The sequence below is a fragment of the Xiphias gladius genome, chromosome 22 (assembly GCF_016859285.1).
Source record: "Xiphias gladius isolate SHS-SW01 ecotype Sanya breed wild chromosome 22, ASM1685928v1, whole genome shotgun sequence".
Lineage (NCBI taxonomy): Eukaryota > Metazoa > Chordata > Actinopteri > Istiophoriformes > Xiphiidae > Xiphias > Xiphias gladius.
This window is the reverse complement of record NC_053421.1, coordinates 30,409,416-30,427,827: the sequence shown is the minus strand read 5'-3', so window position 1 is coordinate 30,427,827 and position 18,412 is coordinate 30,409,416. Positions and strand designations below refer to the sequence as shown.

At 40.8% G+C, this 18,412-nt stretch overlaps 3 protein-coding genes across 4 annotated transcripts; 1 reads left to right on the top strand and 2 right to left on the bottom strand.

Moving 5' to 3' along the window:
* Positions 1-796: 796 nt before the first annotated feature.
* Positions 797-6,186, bottom strand: pmvk (phosphomevalonate kinase). The gene is made up of 5 exons (XM_040118208.1): positions 6,018-6,186; positions 3,402-3,465; positions 3,141-3,293; positions 2,198-2,327; positions 797-1,953 (listed from the first exon to the last, which is right to left on the bottom strand). The coding sequence occupies exons 1-5, from the start codon at positions 6,107-6,109 to the stop codon at positions 1,793-1,795; spliced, it is 600 nt and encodes a 199-aa protein (XP_039974142.1). The 5' UTR covers positions 6,110-6,186; the 3' UTR covers positions 797-1,792.
* decr1 (2,4-dienoyl CoA reductase 1, mitochondrial) lies at positions 1,912-12,526 on the top strand. 2 transcript variants are annotated; one of them, XM_040118207.1, is made up of 12 exons: positions 1,912-1,978; positions 3,386-3,483; positions 6,967-7,092; positions 8,432-8,631; positions 9,332-9,389; positions 9,483-9,569; positions 9,747-9,894; positions 10,664-10,763; positions 10,930-11,002; positions 11,098-11,244; positions 11,895-11,957; positions 12,198-12,526. In XM_040118207.1, exons 2-12 carry the CDS (start codon positions 3,442-3,444, stop codon positions 12,255-12,257), a joined length of 1,104 nt encoding a protein of 367 aa, XP_039974141.1. In that variant the 5' UTR covers positions 1,912-1,978; positions 3,386-3,441; the 3' UTR covers positions 12,258-12,526. The 2 variants fall into 2 exon arrangements, with proteins under 2 accessions (XP_039974141.1, XP_039974140.1); XM_040118206.1 differs by having other exon boundaries at positions 6,949-7,092.
* A 635-nt stretch (positions 12,527-13,161) lies between these two features.
* calb1 (calbindin 1) lies at positions 13,162-17,837 on the bottom strand. Its single transcript, XM_040118632.1, has 11 exons — positions 17,759-17,837; positions 17,581-17,657; positions 16,673-16,747; positions 16,265-16,345; positions 15,729-15,785; positions 15,494-15,571; positions 15,279-15,334; positions 15,148-15,187; positions 13,749-13,802; positions 13,461-13,532; positions 13,162-13,362 (listed from the first exon to the last, which is right to left on the bottom strand). The coding sequence occupies exons 1-11, from the start codon at positions 17,835-17,837 to the stop codon at positions 13,252-13,254; spliced, it is 780 nt and encodes a 259-aa protein (XP_039974566.1). The 3' UTR covers positions 13,162-13,251.
* Positions 17,838-18,412: the final 575 nt, after the last annotated feature.

Below are 18,412 nucleotides of genomic sequence, written 5' to 3'. Positions count from 1 at the left end.
TCACTGTGCTGATGTTAGAGCTCATTGTAATAAAACATGACAGGATTTTATAAAATAAAAGCACCGTCACTGGTATGTAGATCCAAACTGAGATTCACTGGTTTTTATTCATGCACAGATCATTTGAATGTTCAAAGTAAATACCGGCCACAACAGCATGACTCGTAATGACTTCACTTTGAGTCTGTGTCTGCATGTGTGTGTCATGGCAAAATGTGGTCTTGGAGACACTGTACCAGGAACTACCATTGAGGCGGTTTTTAGTACTTTGGCAGGTGTCTGCCTGTCTGTGGACAGATTTTGTCACCATCATAGCGTAACAACTGTGTAAGAAAGTGATGAAACTTTACAGGTGTGTCGAGATCAAAATGAAGGAATGTCAACATGTTGAGGGGCATCGCGGCTGCTGTGATCCCATCGCAAGATGGTATGTAGTTAAAAAATTGGGTTTGCAGTTTATTATGTTTGTGCTCAGTCTAATGTTCTGTCTTGCAGCTGTCATAAATGTAGTGCAGAAAAGTTAGTGTTATATGGAGGGTACAAGTATAAAGTAACAAAAAATTTAAAAAGTACTTCAAAATTATACTGACGTACTTGAGTAAATATGTCATTTTAAATTGAGTGGCTCACAGCTTAAAAATAAAACAAACTGCATATGTTGAAAAACCAGCTACAAGAAGATTTCAAAAAAAACTATCAAATCATTTTATCAAACATTTTATTTCCATGATTAAAAAAAAAAAATTATCTGATTTGTCTCTAATGCAGAAAACAAACCTCCACACTCTAATTTTCTGTTGTCTTTTATTTGACAGTAAAGTCACAGTATAATTGACATTTTCTGTTAGTACACAACATTAAAGAGCAGTTATTTCCTCTGTAAAACACTAACAGTCTGTAGTACTCTATAATTAATATGTAGACTGGAACTGAGACACACTTCAGTCCTGATGAACCAGCAGACGGTCTGCTGCTCAAAGGCACAAAGGCAGCAGCTCCATCAGCTTCTCATGAAGTTTAACTTCAAACAAAGGAAATCTGAAGGTTCAGACTGATGAGGAAACTAAACTCGATGATTGAACCCGCTCTGACATTACTGCTTCGTTGATTTGAACACCTGCAGGTGTTAGATCTGAATGGAAGGGTCAGATCTGAGAAACTGTTTACCTGCACTGCAGTTACCAGAGGCCTGTACTATGAAGCAAGTTCAACATACCCAGGGTATCTTTTCTTTATCTGGCTTCATTGAGCCTAGCAACTGTAATCACCGTAACCAGTTCTCAGAAATCCTCCAGAAACCAGGTTTCTTTAGTCCCCTACCCTGATCACGGAAACAAGCGTTCTGGTTTACAGGACATCAATAAACCAGCTGACAGGAGAAGGTTGTCTGTAACCTTAGTGAAGAGCAGGTACACAGATTCTAGGTTAGCTGACTGTTGTATTAATGTTTGGTTTTTTTTATTTTAAATAAGGGTTATTTTAAAAATGAATGAGGTCAAAGGTCAGCAGGACACAAACACCTGCTCAGGTGAGTTTTAACAGTGTAACAGTCCAGGTGAGCCAGCCTATGAGTGATGGAGCTTCAGACTCGTCTTCACTTCTGATCAATGAGTGTTGATTTATTGATCAAATGTACTGTTCTAATATATTTTTAACATCTGAAGTTGACAAAAAAAAAAAAAAAACTTTATTTATCGTCGAAGAGGAAACCGTGATCAGCTTCACAGACCTGCTGCTGACACTGAAGATCAACATTCATCAATTATAGATATATATTATAGATCAGTGATGATCAGCTGTGACTAATCAATGATGATGAAGCTGCGTCCTCTGCCAGCTTCAAGATCGGCTTCAGTTGTTCATCTAACGAGGGGGCGTTGGCCTCGTTTGTGATTATCCAATCAAATTCAACCCCACTGTCCAACCCGCACTCTGACTCCACATCATCCACACCTGAGAGACAGACAGTTGGAGACAGGTAAACTGACACTCTGACTCCATATCATCCACATTTGAGAGACAAACAGGTAACGGTACAGTTAGACCAAAATTCAACAGGTGAAACTGACTTGTGTTGTCATCACTGTGCAAATATTCAACAATATTAAACTTCATGGGTTAAAGTTCACTCAGACTGAACTCTCTGTGAAGGACGCGGGTCACATCGGGACCGGTCTGACTGCACCATAAGTATTACCTGCAGTGAAGCTCCACCCCCTGTGTTTCCTGGTTTCTTCTGAACTTTGCACTCTGACACTTCGAGTCTGTCGAGGAAACTCCAACCAGAACCACTGAAGGTCTGACAGCCTCCGCGCATCACTCACCACCTGACCAATCAGAGCAGAGCATCAGTCACCACCCGACCAATCAGAGCAGGGCATCACTCACCACCTGACCATCAGAGTAGGATGTGAAGACATTGCTAGCGTATCGCTAGGTGGTTGCTATGTGGGTACTAGTTAGTTGCTAGCGTGTCACTAGGTGGTTCCTATGAGGATACTAGGAACCACCCAGTTACAGATGGGTGAGAAATTAAAGGAAAAACTTTCAAAATGAGCAGAGACACAGCATGACAGTGCCTCCATCCATAGGGCACAAGGGGTCATTGAATGGTTTGATGAGTATGAAAATAATGTGGATCATGTGCTATAGCCTTCTCAGTCACCAGATCTCAACCCAGTTGAAAACCTATGGGAGATTTGGACCAACGTGTTAGACAGTGCTCTCCACCACTATCATCAAAACACCAAATGAGGGAATATCTTTTAGAAGAATGGTGTTCATCCATCCAGTAGAGTTCCAGAGACTTGGAGAATCAATGCCAAGGAGCACTGGAGCTGTTCTGGAGCCTCATGGTGGCCCAACACCTAACTAAGACAATTTATGTTGTTTTTTTTCTATAATTTGTCCCCCGGCTGTAGCTGCTAGTCCATCACTTGGTGGTTCCTTGGAGTACTTTGTGGTTTGTGTTCCCACAAAAACATTGTGAATCGAATATGAAAGTGGCAGCGGGACAAACAAAGGGTTCAGAGGAAGAAAGAGTAAAGAAAATGTGGAGAAGAAACAAGAAGAAAGAAGGTGGCGATGGGGATGAAGGGAAGAAGAAGACTCGGTGACTTCATCAGGAGATGGTGATGTACCCAGACAGGTTGCTGTGCTCCTCTAGTTGCTTGGCGACAGAAGAATCCGGGGTCCTGCCCTCGTCGCATTTCTCCCCAGCGAATCATGTCGGCCCGATACTGCTCCTTATAAAGACCAGGACCCAGCAGCTGGTCCAGATCCAAACCGTGTTCCTGCAGGACCAGCAGGACCAGTATGACTCAGCAGTAAATAGGTGTTGTAATCAGTGATGTTACATGATGGTGACGTGTTGTGTTTATGTCAGTAGGTGCAGGTCTCACCTGAGCGTACTGTTGTTTGAGAGGTCCGGACAGACGCAGGATGCAGCAAACATCAGACCCTAAACTGCAGAACAAGAAACAGGTGAAGGTTTTATCGTAATAACTCAAAAACAACATACATCTGGTCCTGCAGGTGCCAACAGCTGCACAGATTTTAGGAATGTGCACGACTGAAGTACAAGATCGACTAAAGCCAGTGCTGTGGTCCTGCTGCACACAGGGACTCTGGTTTTAGTTGATGTTGTGATCACATTGTGCTTGATACTACATAAAGAAATATGTATATCCAATGTTGATCAGTCGCATGTGTCTCATCTCTGAAGCACTTCATCAGAACTTAACCCAAGCCAGATGAGCCTGTCAAGGGGTCTCAGGACCAAATGTGCCTCTGGGCCCCTCGTAGTTTTCAATGTTTTAGAAATGAATTAATTTGTTGTGGTGTACTGAAATAAACACATGAGTAAAAACCTGTTAGTTATGAAATCATTAGACTGCGAGAAGAATTTGAAACAAAGCAGAACCAGATAAAAACATGAAGTTACGGGGCTTTCTGATAAGCTGAGCTTTAAGAAGTGGTTTAAAGCCTGGGGTGGGTGGACATGGACTAACAAACCAGGAGACTCTGCAGAGGACATCAGGCTGCACTATGGCTCACTAAGCGATCAACACCAGGTACACCCTTCAAGTTTATCAGCAACATGTTAACATCAGTCCTAAAACCAACAGTGAGCCACATGTGCAGGTCCAGCACTGATGTGCTGTGAGATCTGTTAAAACCCTGATGGCAGCTGTTTGACTCCTGAGCTGCAGCAGATTCAGGACAAAAAGGCAGAGATCACTTTCTGGGGTTGTTAGAAATGATATTGTTTTAGTTCCACAGCTGGAGGAGTCTGATGTTACCTGGTGTCAAACAGGTCGAAGACTGATACAACCTCTGATTATGACCCTGTCAAAGGTTTAACAGACAAGGCAACTGACTGATGAAGCAGGATGTTATTTCCTCTTCAGTGCTGTAGTTTAACAACATTAAACACAATATTTACCCTGAAATAGTATAATTTTTACATTTTACTGATATGGAAGATAACACTGAACCAGAATCTGTTCTGCACTTCAGTGATATTTGACATTCAGATATTCATTATTCATATTGTTTATTCCTGAGTTTAAGATGAACTGTCTGGCTCCAGGGGCAGCTGCCTTGTGATTACTGATTAATGATGAATTATTTATCTCTCTGTTTTCAGGTCTGATGCTGTTTGTTAGTTTAAACTGTCTGATCACAGATCGACTTTTAGTTCTTATTATCAGTAAAAACGACAGAGTTATTGTGGTTTTATTTCACTGGAGCTCCCTCAGTGTTAATATTTCCTCCTCAGAGACAGAAACTGTCAGATTCACAGAAATAATAAATCAGAGCCGTTTTAATTTGAAAAACTGATCAGAGATAGATGAAACCAACATTAACAAAGACTACTAGTCAGCATTAAATGTTAATAAAATTAGATCTGGTTTGCGGCTCTCTGAACTCTGCTGGATTCATTATATTTAGTCATTTTATAAAACAATAAAACATAGTTTGTGCTCTACATTACTGACGTCAGATTTTCCCTTTTTCAGCCTGTTGATCATCATCACATCATGTTCAAATCAAATTTCTTCTTTTAGTGACTTCTACTTAAAGTCAACTGATGGCACACCTGTAAACATGACAGACAGATCAGACACCTGACCAAGTGTTTTCAGGAAAGAGTCTTGGTTTCTTTCAGAGAACTGCAGGTAGCTGATCCAGGTCTGTCATTTTTACATGTGTTGGTGGACCTTTTTATTTTCTGTCTCTTCACTCGTCTTTTCAGTACATCTGATCATTTATATGCAGATGACACTCAGCTGTACATGTCGGTAAAACACGAATATCTCAGTAATTTAACCAACATAAGCCTGAAGCTGCCAGAGGTGGGAGTTCTCAGTATGTCCTCAGACTGAAAGAGGATTTGTTATCAGCCCCAACAGCACCAAAGAACTCCCGAACCACAAACATCAAACCGCAGTAAAAATCAGGTGTAACTTTGAATCGACCCTGAAGTTTTCCAGACCTGTCATATCTCTGAGATGAGGCTTATTCCGTGTTTTAATGTGCTGAAGAACTAATTCATGCTGTGTCTTCACTCCTTGATCAATGTAATCCTTCATTGTGTTTTATTTTAACTCTGTGAGGTTTATATTATAGAAATGAATCAGAGAAATGGCTCTTTACTTATATAATTAGTGGACATTAGTGCACATGTAAACACAGTCTAATGATCGATCATTCAGATCTGTGATCTATTAGCCGATCACCTCTCTCTTTAGGTCTCCAGCTGCTTGTTAAAGTTCAGTCACTTCTGCAGTAAAACTACCGCTATTTCACTGGAGCTGCCCTCAGATCAGTTCTTCTCCTCAGATTGAAACTTCAGATTTACAGATATAATTAATCAAACATTTTTTAATTTGAAAAACCGATCAGAGACAAAACATCAAAACTCAGTTATTAGACACTCATTAATCCATATTAAACTTTATTCATCAATATTGAACCTTAAATAAGACGAAGTGTGTATCTGGATAAATATTTACCGGTCCTGGATCATGTCCGCCACATAATCTTTTCCGGACTTCCGTTTCCCACTGAAGACCAAAACCAGTTCGGGTTCTACTCGGTCCCCCATCTGTCATCAATAATCACCTTTCAAAAACCTGCTGCTGCTTGAGAAGCTGCTACTTTATAAGCGGCTCCGTGTTCCGACTGTCGGACCACACTGGACCAGTACCGTAACTGTCATAAACAGGTAGCCCTTCAAAGTAAAACTCATGTCATTCTGATTGAAACACTCACTGGAGGCACAATCAGGTTAATAATCGAACAAAAACTGATCACCTATCGATCACGATACGTAGGAAGTTAGTTTGTGGGGAGAAATCAGAAAATAAAGCGGAGTGTTTTTTTCTGAAGTCACGGTATATTAGACACATTACGGTAACATGTGATCATCGTCACAATCTGGACTGAACCAGTGCGTCTCACGGGCAGGGTTGGCAGGGTCGGAGACAATAAACATTATTTATGATTGATCAGTTTATCATTTTATTTTCTAAAACATAAAAACATAAAACAATTGTCGCCTCAAAAAATAATATATATATATATATATATATATATATATATATAAAATGTGTAATAATTTTAATTTTACATCTGTTTAAATCTGTCACCACACTGTTTTTATTCTCCTGTTTAACCCATTTATTCTGTTTTATCTTATTTTTATCTTCTATTTGTTTGAGGTTGTCTTCATCTTTGTTTTCATCTGTTTCATACACACGCAATTACATACGTAGGTATACCTGTGTATGTGCGTGTGTGTGTGTGTGTGTACAGACAGCATTTAAAAACTACAGATGTGAACTACATTTACCATGAGTACTTGGATGACAAAAAATACGGGTGTTTTCTATGGGATGTCATTATAAACCGATTTTCTTTTGTTAAACATTTGTTCTAATGAAGATTAATCCACCACTTCAGCCCCACCACAACACAGACCTCCATATTGGTATGATCCGGATCAAGGGTCATCACGGCCTGAACAACATGGCGGTGTTTCGGAAAGGAGTCGTACTTTTTAGAGCCGTGAGGACTTCACTTCACAGGGTGAGACACGAAACCACAAATTAAACTCATAAATCTGTGCATTGTGACTTCACAGAGCAACACAGTCTGTCAATAATCAGTAATCAGTCGGTGTGTACGACAGTGAAGTTAAAACGTTGAGTTACTTTTCCAACGCGCTTTAAATCTCATGTAATAAAGCAGTTTGTAGTTTGACCTCTCAACCACTTTCAGCGCCTTCCGCGACATCTCTTGCACGCGCACGCGCACAGACCGCAGCTCAGAGTGCACGAGATTTAGTGATTATCAGGATCGAAGTTTCTGATCATTTATCAGATCTTTTTTTTTTTTTTTTTTACATTGTAGTATTGGTACTTTTCTTTTTTCCTGCTGTAAGAGAGACAAATAAGAGTAGTTGTAGAAGAGAGTTGTTTCAGCACAGAAATCTTACGGTTGTATTATTTCCACTGACACCTTTAAACGACAGGTGAATCCTGTTTGTCTTCAGGTGTCTATGGTTGGAGAGATTTTTCAAAACTTTTCTGTCATTTCAGACTCACAAATCGTCTTTGGATGTTTTGTGTCGTGTCGAGCACTGTTAATTTCAAATATAAATATAATCAGAGCTGAACCTATTCATCGACTAACAGAAAATGATTCAATGGCTATTTCGATAATTGATCATTCAAAGTCTTTATGTAAGTAAGTAATTCTCTTTCCAGCTTCTCAAATGTGAGAATTTGCAGCTTGTCTTTGTCTTCTGTGACGGAAAAGTGAAAATCTGAACAATAAAAAATCGTAATTTTAGTCACTGAACAATAAACTGATTAACTGTGAAAATGATGGTCAGATGAATCATCACTGATAATAACTGTTGGTTGAAGCTCTAAATCTGATCTGAAGTGTTTTGTAGATAAAGCAGATGAGCAGTGTCAGGTGTAATTTATTCCCCTGATCACCAGGTGGTGCTATAACACCAGGATCAGGTTATTATTTATTATTGTTTTTAATCAAACTTTAACTGTCGCTGTGACTCTCAAAACGTCTCTGATCCAAAAACTGAGTACTTTATTCGTTCAAAATAAAACAAATTTCAAGTTTTACAGTGAGCTGTAAAAGGTTGGGGGTACTTTAATAAACTTCCACCACTTGGGCAACAACAAACGATTGATTAGTCTGCTGATTGTTTTCACATTGAATCGGTTCATTGTTTTGTCTGTAAAATATCAGAAATCAGTAAAAACTGTCCATTCTGATTTACCACAGTTCAAAGTCACGTCTTCAGATGTTCAGCGTGTCCAAACAAATTCACTTTATTATCGTGTGGAAATTAAACTGATGTGTGTGTGACGGTCCTGATGAATCTTTCTGTCTGTTCCAGTCATGGTTCCACCGCTCGGCGGTTCTTCAGTCAAGTTCTACTCCTCAGTCAGGGTTCTTCACTCCAGTTGAAGGCGTCATGCTGCCAGCGGGAACTTTCAACAACAGAGTGGCCTTCATCACAGGAGGGGGGACAGGACTGGGCCGAGCCATGACCACCACCCTGTCACAGCTGGGAGCTCAGTGTGTCATCGCCAGCAGGTCAGAGTTCACCCACCCCCCAATCACGCAGGTGTTCAGATACAACAAAAACATTTCACTGTGTTTATTAAGGAGACCCTGAAGGGCCACTGTGGGATTTTTTCTTCTGGTACTGATCCTCAGGACCAGCTAGTGTACTGGTCCAGTTCTACCACACTGCTGGTTTATACCCTCCACAGAAACTAGAGAAAGGAGAGAGGGGACAGGAAACAGGATTCAGTTGCTGTGCTCCCTGAAGCTGTGGATGTAGCTTTGGTTAATGATCAGACTACGGCTGTGGTTCACTCTGTGGTTCAGGTTCAGTCTGTGGTTCAGTATGTGGCTCAGGTTCAGCCTGTGGTTCTGGTTCGGTCTGCGGCTCCGTCCGTGGTTCAGGTTCGGTCTGCGGATCAGGCTTCGGTTCAGGTTCGGTCTGTGGTTCAGTGGATGTGTCTGCAGATGCTGTACTTTGATGACTCTGAGAGAAAGCATCGTTAAGCCACACAGAGTTTGAACCTGCAGTGTTTTATCAGAGGACTTCAGGAAACAGCAGCTTCAATACACCATTTGAAGAGAGTCAGAAAGGTCAGAGACTGATCCAGAGACTTGGAAACTGTAAGAACATAAAGTTTCCAGTTTTGCTACAACTCTGCATCTTTGATTTTCTTTGACAAACAAACACATTTAAATTGTTTTTGTTTCGTTTATATTTGTTGTTCAGGAAGTTGGACGTCCTGCAGCAGACAGCCGAGGAGATCAGCAGCCAGACTGGAAACAAGGTGACACCTCAGTCAGAGCCGGAACCTGAACCTGAACTGGTTTGAACTGGTCTTACGTGATCTGAAGCCCCTCCCCCTTCCCTCTGTCCTCAGGTCCACGTGGTTCACTGTGATGTCAGAGATCCTCAGGCCGTCTCTCATTGTGTCGACCAGATGGAGAGTTTAACAGGACTTCCTAATGTAACAACACACACACACACACACACAAAACCCTCATCCTAGCCCTAACCTAAACCTGGTTCCAACCTGAACCTTAAAACCAAGTCTTAAAACCATCTGCATATAAACCTAAACACTGAAAGTTTCTGTGACAGAGCAAAGTGCTCTGACTTCACCTGTGTGTCCTGTTTGGTACAGGTGATCATCAACAACGCAGCAGGAAACTTTGTCTGCCCGTCAGAGAATCTGTCACCAAACGGCTGGAAGAGCATCACAGACACTGTCCTGAACGGGACAGCCTTTGTTACTCTGGAGTTGGGCAAGAGACTGATCCAGAATCAGAAAGGTCAGACTGACACAGAGTTAGAAAGGTCAGAGACTGGTCCAGAGTCAGACTGAGTCAAGGCCATAGTTTAGACTCTTCAGAAAGGCCACTGGTCAGTTAAAATTTAAAGGTGATTTAGAGGCTGATTGTTGCTTGGTGTTGTTTGTGTTGTTGGTTTATTGGTCTTATTAATGATTGTATATTGTATACATTTTCAGGGGAGGTATAGAATGGTGCACACGTCAGAAACTGGAAATGACACATGGCCACCCAAAGGTGGTGCTATAGTCAAGGCTAGGGTGTTCTGGCCAGTAACTCCCACATCGTACATTGCACATTCAAAAACGTTACATGCACACGTTCGCCGGATTTTGGCTAAATCTCTTTAATTAGGCCACGCCTAACATGCAAAATATGCCAAACCTACTTTTTCAAACTCGTCTCAGCCTGTGAGTTCAATCTACACAAAACTTTGCCGATTGAATCTATGGACTCTCATGATAAAAAGTTATTTAAAGAATTTTGATAACATAAAAATGCGCAAGTTTATAAAGGAACTACTTCCTATAGGTTGCAGTCAAAACAGTAAGTGTTGCGTATCTTGGCAACAGTTACTCCTATTAACACTTTAATTTGGTCCAGTAGTTTCTCATGTCTCACAGAGACTCTCTGCAAAATTTTTGCACCAATCGGCCACTAGGTGGTGCTTTAGTTGGGTGCAAATTGCACGGGGGTCTTGGACCCCGTTAATACCTGCCAGCAGGTCTAGTTGTTTATTGTTGTTGTTCAGGTGCTTCCTTCCTGGCCATCACCACTATCTACGCTGAGTCTGGTTCTGGTTTTGTGGTCCCAAGTGCATCAGCGAAGGCCGGAGTTGAGGCTCTCTACAAGTCAGTCTGACCTTTAACCTTTCACTTGTACAGAGTTCATAACATGAACAAAGAGGAAATACTGAACTCAGATCAGACTGACTGCTGTTATTGTGACATCAGTACAATGTAGATCATCCCTGATGGGTGGCTGCGATTGTAACACTGTTACTGCTGTGTATGTCAGGTCTCTGGCTGCAGAGTGGGGGCGCTATGGCCACAGGTTCAACATCATCCAGCCTGGACCAATCAAAACCAAGGTACTACCCACCTGACCACAGCTGAGGAGGTTTGATTGTTTACAGCTGTCTGTTGTTGTTTACTGATGCTCCTTGTTTTTGTTTTCTCTGTTGAGGGGGCGTTCAGTCGTCTGGACCCCACAGGAGCGTTTGAGAAGGCGATGATTGGTCGGATCCCGACGGGTCGACTTGGAAAACCAGCAGAAATTGCAAACCTGGCAGCGTACATGAGCAGCGACTACGCTACCTGGATGTCTGGAGCTGTGAGTTTATACTGGTCCTAGATGAGAGCTTGGACCAATCTTTGGCCGGAGATTAAACTAATTTTAGACAAGAGAATAAACTGACTTTAGGCAAGTGATTAGACTGATTTTAGCAAGAGATCAGACTGATTTTAGGTCGGAGATTAAACTAATTTTAGACGAGAGATTGAGATGATTTTAAGAAAGAGATTAGACTGATTTTAGGTCAAGGTTCAGCCTGATTGTAGGCAGGAGATTTTATTGATTGTACACAGGAGATTCGACTGTATTCAGGCATGAGATTAGACTGATATTATGTCAGGGTTTAGACTGATTTTAGCAAAAGATTAGTCTGATTGTAGGCAACAGATTAGAATGATTGTAGGCATGTGATTAGACTGATTTCCAGCAAGAAATTATAGTGATTTTAGCAAGATCAGACTGGTTTTTAGGCAAGAGATCAGACTGATTTTGACCAGAATTTTGGTTGGTCTTAAATTAAAGACCAGAGTTCAGACTGCTCCTAGACCAAAGGTTAGACTGAGTATAAAGTTTATGTAGTGTATGAACTGTGAGACCAGAGTTTATGCTGGTCCTAGAACTGTGTGTGTGTGTGTGTGTGTGTGTGTGTGTGTGTGTGTGTGTGTGTGTGTGTGTGTTCGTTCATTCAGGTGATTCGGTTTGATGGAGGAGAGTATGTGTCGATGGCAGGCGAGTTCAACGAGCTGCGCAGAGTGAGTCTCACACTGAAAAGTGTCCCTTAGAAACATGGATTAACAATCCGTTCACACTGGCTCAGATAAATAAATGTTGTTAGAGTTGATTCTCTGTTGGTTCACTCAGCTTTTCTTATGCAATGATGATGATTTTTAACATACAGTATGTTATGGCTCAGAGTGCTATAGTCGATAATAATGATGATGATGAAATGTTTATTAATAAAATAAAACTAAATGCTTGTGTTTGAATCTCAGGTGACTCCAGATCAGTGGAAGATTATGGAGGCGATGATCAGAAGCACTAAAGGATCCTAAAAACGCATCAACCGATCTGATCACTGTGATGTAACCATGGAGATGGTGGGACCCATCCATTTGCTGATGTCATTATGATGTCTTCATGATGAGACGACTGACATCTGAGTTGAGAGTTTTGTTATTTACAAAACGGCTGATCGATCAGCCTCACCAACAGAAAAAACTGTGGGTTTGTAGCTGATGGGGATGTCGTGACTGCATATGCTTTGGTAAACACAAATACATTTGTGACAGTTTGATAATAAAACAGTGAAGTTGAATCCTCAGACGTTTGGGTTTAATTCAAAATGAAAACAGATATGACAGATACAAGGTTTTCTCCTCACACTGACAGTGTATAAGGCTGTAGTTAGTTTCCCTGTGGTCACTGTACATGTTGAACATTTTACTTATGACGACATTAACAACTAAACTTTACTCTGATGGTTTCACAAAAGCACATTCCCAAAGCAGATTTTATAACATTTACACGTTCTTCACTAAAGAATAACCTTCACTTCAGTAGAGACATTAACGCAGGTTTCTTTTGAGAAAGACATGCCTCTGAAGTTAACATGTTACTGATCAAATACTTTACTAACTACACATGGAAAGTTATAACACTAAGTAACTGTAACGCCTCCTGTTGACACCCATATGTGGAAGGTGCTGTATAAACAGATGAACGACAATATAGTAAAACGCAGCTGGAATGCGCGGGGGTTAAAGCGTTACAGAAGCTCCTGCAAAGTCCAGACATCAGAGAAAAGACCTGCAGTGTGAGACCTTGTGGAGACAGAGGACATCAACAGACAGCGGAGGCACAGCTGGATCCTGTTTGGAACTAAACCCCAGTCGAGTTAAAACTGGTTTTAAAAGGGAAAAAAAACAAAAAAAAAAAAAACTCTTATGTCGGGTGGGAGGAGGAGGGGGTGTGGCCTGTGAGACATTATGACAGGTTTGTTTGCAGTGGGAGGAGCCAGGAAAAAAGCGAGTGTGTCCCTGCAGAGTGTCAGTCTTCATGGCAGAGCAGCAGACAGAGTTCACTGCGGTACAGTTTCCCTCCATCTGATAAATCCATGATGGACGAGTGATAGAGAGGGAGGTCTGCAGAGAGCGCCACCTGCAGGGGAAACACACACACACACACACCTGAGAACACCTGTACACTGAACACAATCCTCAGGATGTGTCACTGTGTGTTTGTGTGTGTGGTCAGACCTTGTTGTTTTTCTCACACAGATGAGTGAGCAGAGAGTCCAGCTGTGAGTCATCCATGAAACCGCTGCCATCCTGACACACACAGAAACAAAGGTCAAGAGTCATCTCAGTCCTCAGATCTGCAGCGTGTCTCTTCTTGCAGTCGTGGTTATTGTTGACAGACAGATATTGTGACTTTTAGTCCACAACCACGGGATCCTACATTTCCCACAGTGCATCAATCAGACAGAGAGGAACATCTTTAAAGGCCTGATGTAAGCTGATGTTAAAGACGAAACAGACGCTGACCTGATCATATAAATCAAAGATCCTGTTGAACTCAAGTTTGGACATCTTTACTCCCTGGGAGACAGAACAACAGAAGGACGGCTAGTTAGATGATAGTTTTGATCATAATATTTTTAAATTCTTTCATTTTAAATGAATGAGTGCAGTGTCTGTTCAAAATGTGCCTGCCGGTAGCCTAACGGGAGTAATGGGTTATTTACAAACTCACAAAGCAACATTGTGTGATGTCACTGATGACATCAAAGTTTACTTGACATCATTACTCTTGACATTTATTCGTCACATCACGTAACGTGTAGAAAAGCAATGTTTGAAGCTTACTCGAGAAGCGCTCATCCAAAAACCTTCACGGTAATAACATCAAACAGCTCAGATATATGACTGATATTTGTAATTGGACTGATATTTGATTGATATTAGGCAGATATTTGAGTCAATATAAAAAAAGTGATCCCTTAAGTTTGCATTTTCAGATTAAACCTTCAAACTGGGGTCACTGGGGTTTTGAAGATCTATCTTGCGTCAAACTCAGACTTTGACTCGGTGTACATTCACATACATCCGGTGGCGCTGGAATGAGTTTTGAACTGGGGGGCATCCAGCCTTGGATGACGTAATAGACCATTGAACTTTTTCACTTTTTTTAGCCTACCATTTTTGTACAACTAAAATAAGGTAAGCAACGCATTCATTCATCACGGTACTTCCAGATCAAAATGGAAGCTGCTTTGTTTTAATCGAAGTGGTCCATAAACAAGCAGTGAGCGCGCAAGGCCTTCTACGGTGTGCAATGCTCGTCTGAGAAACACTTCATGTGCGTTTTAACATTAGAAATTAAAGACAAGTGGCTGCCAACTCAGAAGGAGCGTCCTGGCTCCTTTTGATACAGACCCTTATGTTTTTTCACTCTGAGAACTGTTACACTATAAACAACCAACCAGTAAATATGTTTTTTTAATAGGGTTTGAAACAGAATCAAAATTCATGGCCTATTAAATCTTTACACCCAGTATTTCTACTAACATACAAATACACAGCACTGCAGAAGAGCGCGATTTAGTCCACTAGGCTTATTTTCCAAAGTACCTTTCACTCCCAAAGCAAAAGCTATTTAACACTTTGGTCATGTCCAGTCCATCAGTCAGGTCTTTGTGCATGTGCAGGAAAAGCAGGTTGTTAAGCCATTTCGGTCATTGTAGATGGGATGCAGGTCTTCAAATGATGGAGACCCGAGAAACTCTGTCCAGCTGTGGCACTAGACATCCACACAGTGAGGTAGAGATGTAGTAGCTTTACCCCTTTATTATCATAAAACCTGAAAACTATTCCAGTGCCAGTGAACACAGCAACACAAACATCAATGATTCTTATAAACTGACTTCAGATCAGTCAGACTCACCTCAAACATGAGCAGGACGTTGTGCTTATCAGGCAGCAACCTGAAACAACACACCACCAGTGTAGTCGAGCTGAAAGCAGTACAGAATAGTACAGAGCAGTTCAGACTTGTTCAGACCAGGTCAGACCCACCTGGACATTTCTGCTAAGCAGAGTTTTCCATCAGCGTTTGAATCAAAAATCTTTAACTGGAAAAGAGAAAAGCTTGAGTCAGAATAAAACTGCTTTAAACTAAAGATGGAGGTTTTACTACAGTATTACTACAGTGTGATGAAAGCGTTACTACGGTATGATAACAGTATTATCACGGTATCACCACAGTACTACTGCAGTAGTACTGTACTTACAGTAGTAGCTGTGTACTCATCCAGTTTCGTGTCGTCACATGTTTGCTGAGCCGTCAGCAGCAAATCCTTCAGGAAGTTCTACAGGACAGTTAGCATAGCATTATGTAAGCATAATATCATGTTAGCAGAGCATTGTTTTAGCATAGCATTGTGCTAGCATAGCATTTAAATCTGTATGTATTCTGTTTTACCACAGCTTGGCACAGATTAAACTGATCTGTGAACAGTAAATTACCTTCAGCTCATTGGCCTCGATGTATCCGCTCTTATCAACGTCATAACGTCTCCACACCTGAAGAGACAAGCGGGACGGCAGGGACAGTCAGGCAATGGGCAGAAAACAGGCAGCAAAACAGCAAACAGGTTGAAAACTGGCAGAAAACGGGATGAGAGCAGACAAAAAAAGACCAAAAAACAGGCAGAAAATAGACAAAAACGGAAAACAGGCAGAAAATGTACAGAAAATAGACAAAAACAGACTGAAAACAGATGCAAAACAGTAGGAAAACAGATGGAAAAACAGGCACAAGATAGAAAACAGACAGAAAATAGATGGAAAACAGAAAACAGGCAGAGAACAGACAGAGCAATGAGAAAACAGGCAGTAAACTGACTGAAAACAGATGCAAAACAGTCAGAAAACAGTGGGGATTAGGTGGAAAACAGGTGGAAAGCAGGCAGAAAATAGTGAGAAAACAGGCAGAAAATATTCAGTTAATTTTACTACAATCAGTATAATGAAGCACCTGGACAGGTCGGAAGGTGTTGTACCTGGATGAAGTGTGAGCAGGAACTGAGCTGCTGTCTGAAGAACAACAAGAAGTTCTCTTCTGTGGGTAGAACCTGGACCAGCTGGAGGAAACATTTCAGGTAAACTGCGTCCCACTGCAACCGTGTGTTGGTCAGTGGTGGAGGAAGTATTCAGGTTCTTTACTGCAAAAAAGTACTAATACCCCAGTATGAAAATAAGCCACTACAAGTAACATTCAAAATCTAACTTCAGTAAAAGTAGAGAAGTAATATCAGCAAAATGTACTGAAAGAAACAAAAGTAAAAGTACTTGCTCAGTAAAATGTCTCCTGTGAGTATTATAGTATTACATATTATTGTCTGAGTATTACTGATGTATAAGTACTGAAAAAACATTTTACATCACTGTTAAAACAGGAGAGGACTCACTTCAACCAGGCTGATCCTCCGATCTGAGTTCTTCTCATATTCACACACAAACTGTCTCATCTCATCAGTCAGATCCTGAAAAAACAAAACGCTGCAGGTTTCAGAACATGTGTGCACAGAACGGTATCAGTTTCATCATCCATTAATCATGTTTCAAATTAAATCAATAAAGTTTCATATTCAATATAGACCAATAAACCGTAGAAGGTTCAATCAGTTAAACACGATTCTTTGGGTGGACATGTAATTAAAACACCACAGTACTTGTAATGTCTGAATATTTCATCAGCAGGTGAAAGTTACACTTGTACATCTGAGAATTTAATAAACAGGTGAAGATCATAAAGTCTAAAGATGGAAACATCTCTAATAAAGCCATGGAAAGTGCACATTAGTCTCCGAACCTGATAAGCTTCTAGTTCAATAAAAAAAATATGTATTTTTTCTGTTTACAGATGAAAAAATACTTTTATCATGAAATAAATTCATGTCACTGAACACTTAGATTTTTTTAAGATGATAAATGAAATGAATAACCTAATGCAACTAAGGATATACGTCAGTTTCATCACTTAATCTGCCGCTGATTTTCTCGATTAATCTATTTAGGATTTGTAATAAATTTGATTAATGTTCCGATTAATCTTTTTCAAACTAATGGTAGAAAACAGAGTTTGAACAGCTTCAGATATCTGTTTTTGTCCAAAACTCAGAGATTTAGTTTATTGAGACAGAAAACAGAGAAACTGAAAATCTGATGAAATTAAAACAAGACATCAGAGTGCAAAATATGATTATCGATTATCACAATAGGTACTGATTAATTTTCTGTAGAGGTAAAAAGGTAAACAGGTCAATAGGTATACAGGTGACCGAGTAAACAGGTGACCAGGTGTGTATTAACTTACCAGTCCCGCCTGCTGTCGAGCCTCTCTCAGCTCTCTGATGAAACTCTGCAGCTCTTTGCCTTCGATGAAACCGTTTCCTGAAAGAACAGAGAGCACCAACATCAGAAGATCTACCTGAGATCAGACTACAGGTGTTAACAGGTGAGGTCATCAGATGAAAGAGCGGCAGCAGGTTTACCGTCATTGTCGTAATGATGAAAAATATCCAGAAACTGAGACGCAGAGATCTCTACCAACTGCAGAAGGGAACTGGCCATAATGGGAGCCAACTGGGAGCAGACTGGGCTGTTACTGGAAGCTGACTAAGAGCTGACTGGGGGCTGTTACTGGGAGCTGACTGGAATCTGACCAGGGGCTTTTACAGGGAGCTGTGGCTGTCTCCTTGGTGCCTGCTGTCTGACTCTCTCTTCTCAGTCAGTCTGGGAATAAGAAGCTCGTCTCTCACCAGTGTTCATCACACCAACTGCTGTTGCAGAGAAACTCAGCATGAAGACACACAGAAGGGAATGCTATCTGTCTGTTCACCTGTCTACCCGTCTGTCTCTCTACCTGTGTGTGTGTGTCTGTGTGTTACCTATAAAGTAACAAAGATGTAGTTGTAAGCATTTACTGTGTGTCAATGAAAAAGCTGAACAAATATCTGTAAATAATCCTGAGTATAAACTTTGATGAAAACACTGATTTTTTTAATAAACATTTTATTTATAAATGATGTTTATAGGGAGTCAAACCAAAGACCTGAAGCTCAGAGGTTTTAGTGTTGACCGGTCCCAGTTTATTGTGTTCGTCCTGTCTACTGTGAGATTTACTATTTGAGCCCTTGGTTTGACAT

Excerpts from the sequence above, each read along its gene's own strand:
- pmvk (XM_040118208.1), bottom strand. The coding sequence starts at position 6,109 with ATGGGGGACCGAGTAGAACCCGAACTGGTTTTGGTCTTCAGTGGGAAA. Across the intron at positions 3,294-3,401 it reads TCAAACAACAGTACGCTCAG|GAACACGGTTTGGATCTGGA; the intron begins GTGAGACCTGCA and ends CTGGTCCTGCAG. Across the intron at positions 1,954-2,197 it reads GGGGTGGAGCTTCACTGCAG|GTGTGGATGATGTGGAGTCA; the intron begins GTAATACTTATG and ends TCTGTCTCTCAG.
- calb1 (XM_040118632.1), bottom strand. The coding sequence starts at position 17,837 with ATGGCCAGTTCCCTTCTGCAGTTGGTAGAGATCTCTGCGTCTCAGTTT. Across the intron at positions 16,346-16,672 it reads GGAGGATCAGCCTGGTTGAA|CTGGTCCAGGTTCTACCCAC; the intron begins GTGAGTCCTCTC and ends TGTTTCCTCCAG. Across the intron at positions 15,335-15,493 it reads ATGAGTACACAGCTACTACT|TTAAAGATTTTTGATTCAAA; the intron begins GTAAGTACAGTA and ends TCTCTTTTCCAG.
- decr1 (XM_040118206.1), top strand. The coding sequence starts at position 3,442 with ATGCAGCAAACATCAGACCCTAAACTGCAGAACAAGAAACAG. Across the intron at positions 3,484-6,948 it reads AACTGCAGAACAAGAAACAG|ATTAATCCACCACTTCAGCC; the intron begins GTGAAGGTTTTA and ends GTTCTAATGAAG. Across the intron at positions 11,003-11,097 it reads CTGGACCAATCAAAACCAAG|GGGGCGTTCAGTCGTCTGGA; the intron begins GTACTACCCACC and ends TTCTCTGTTGAG.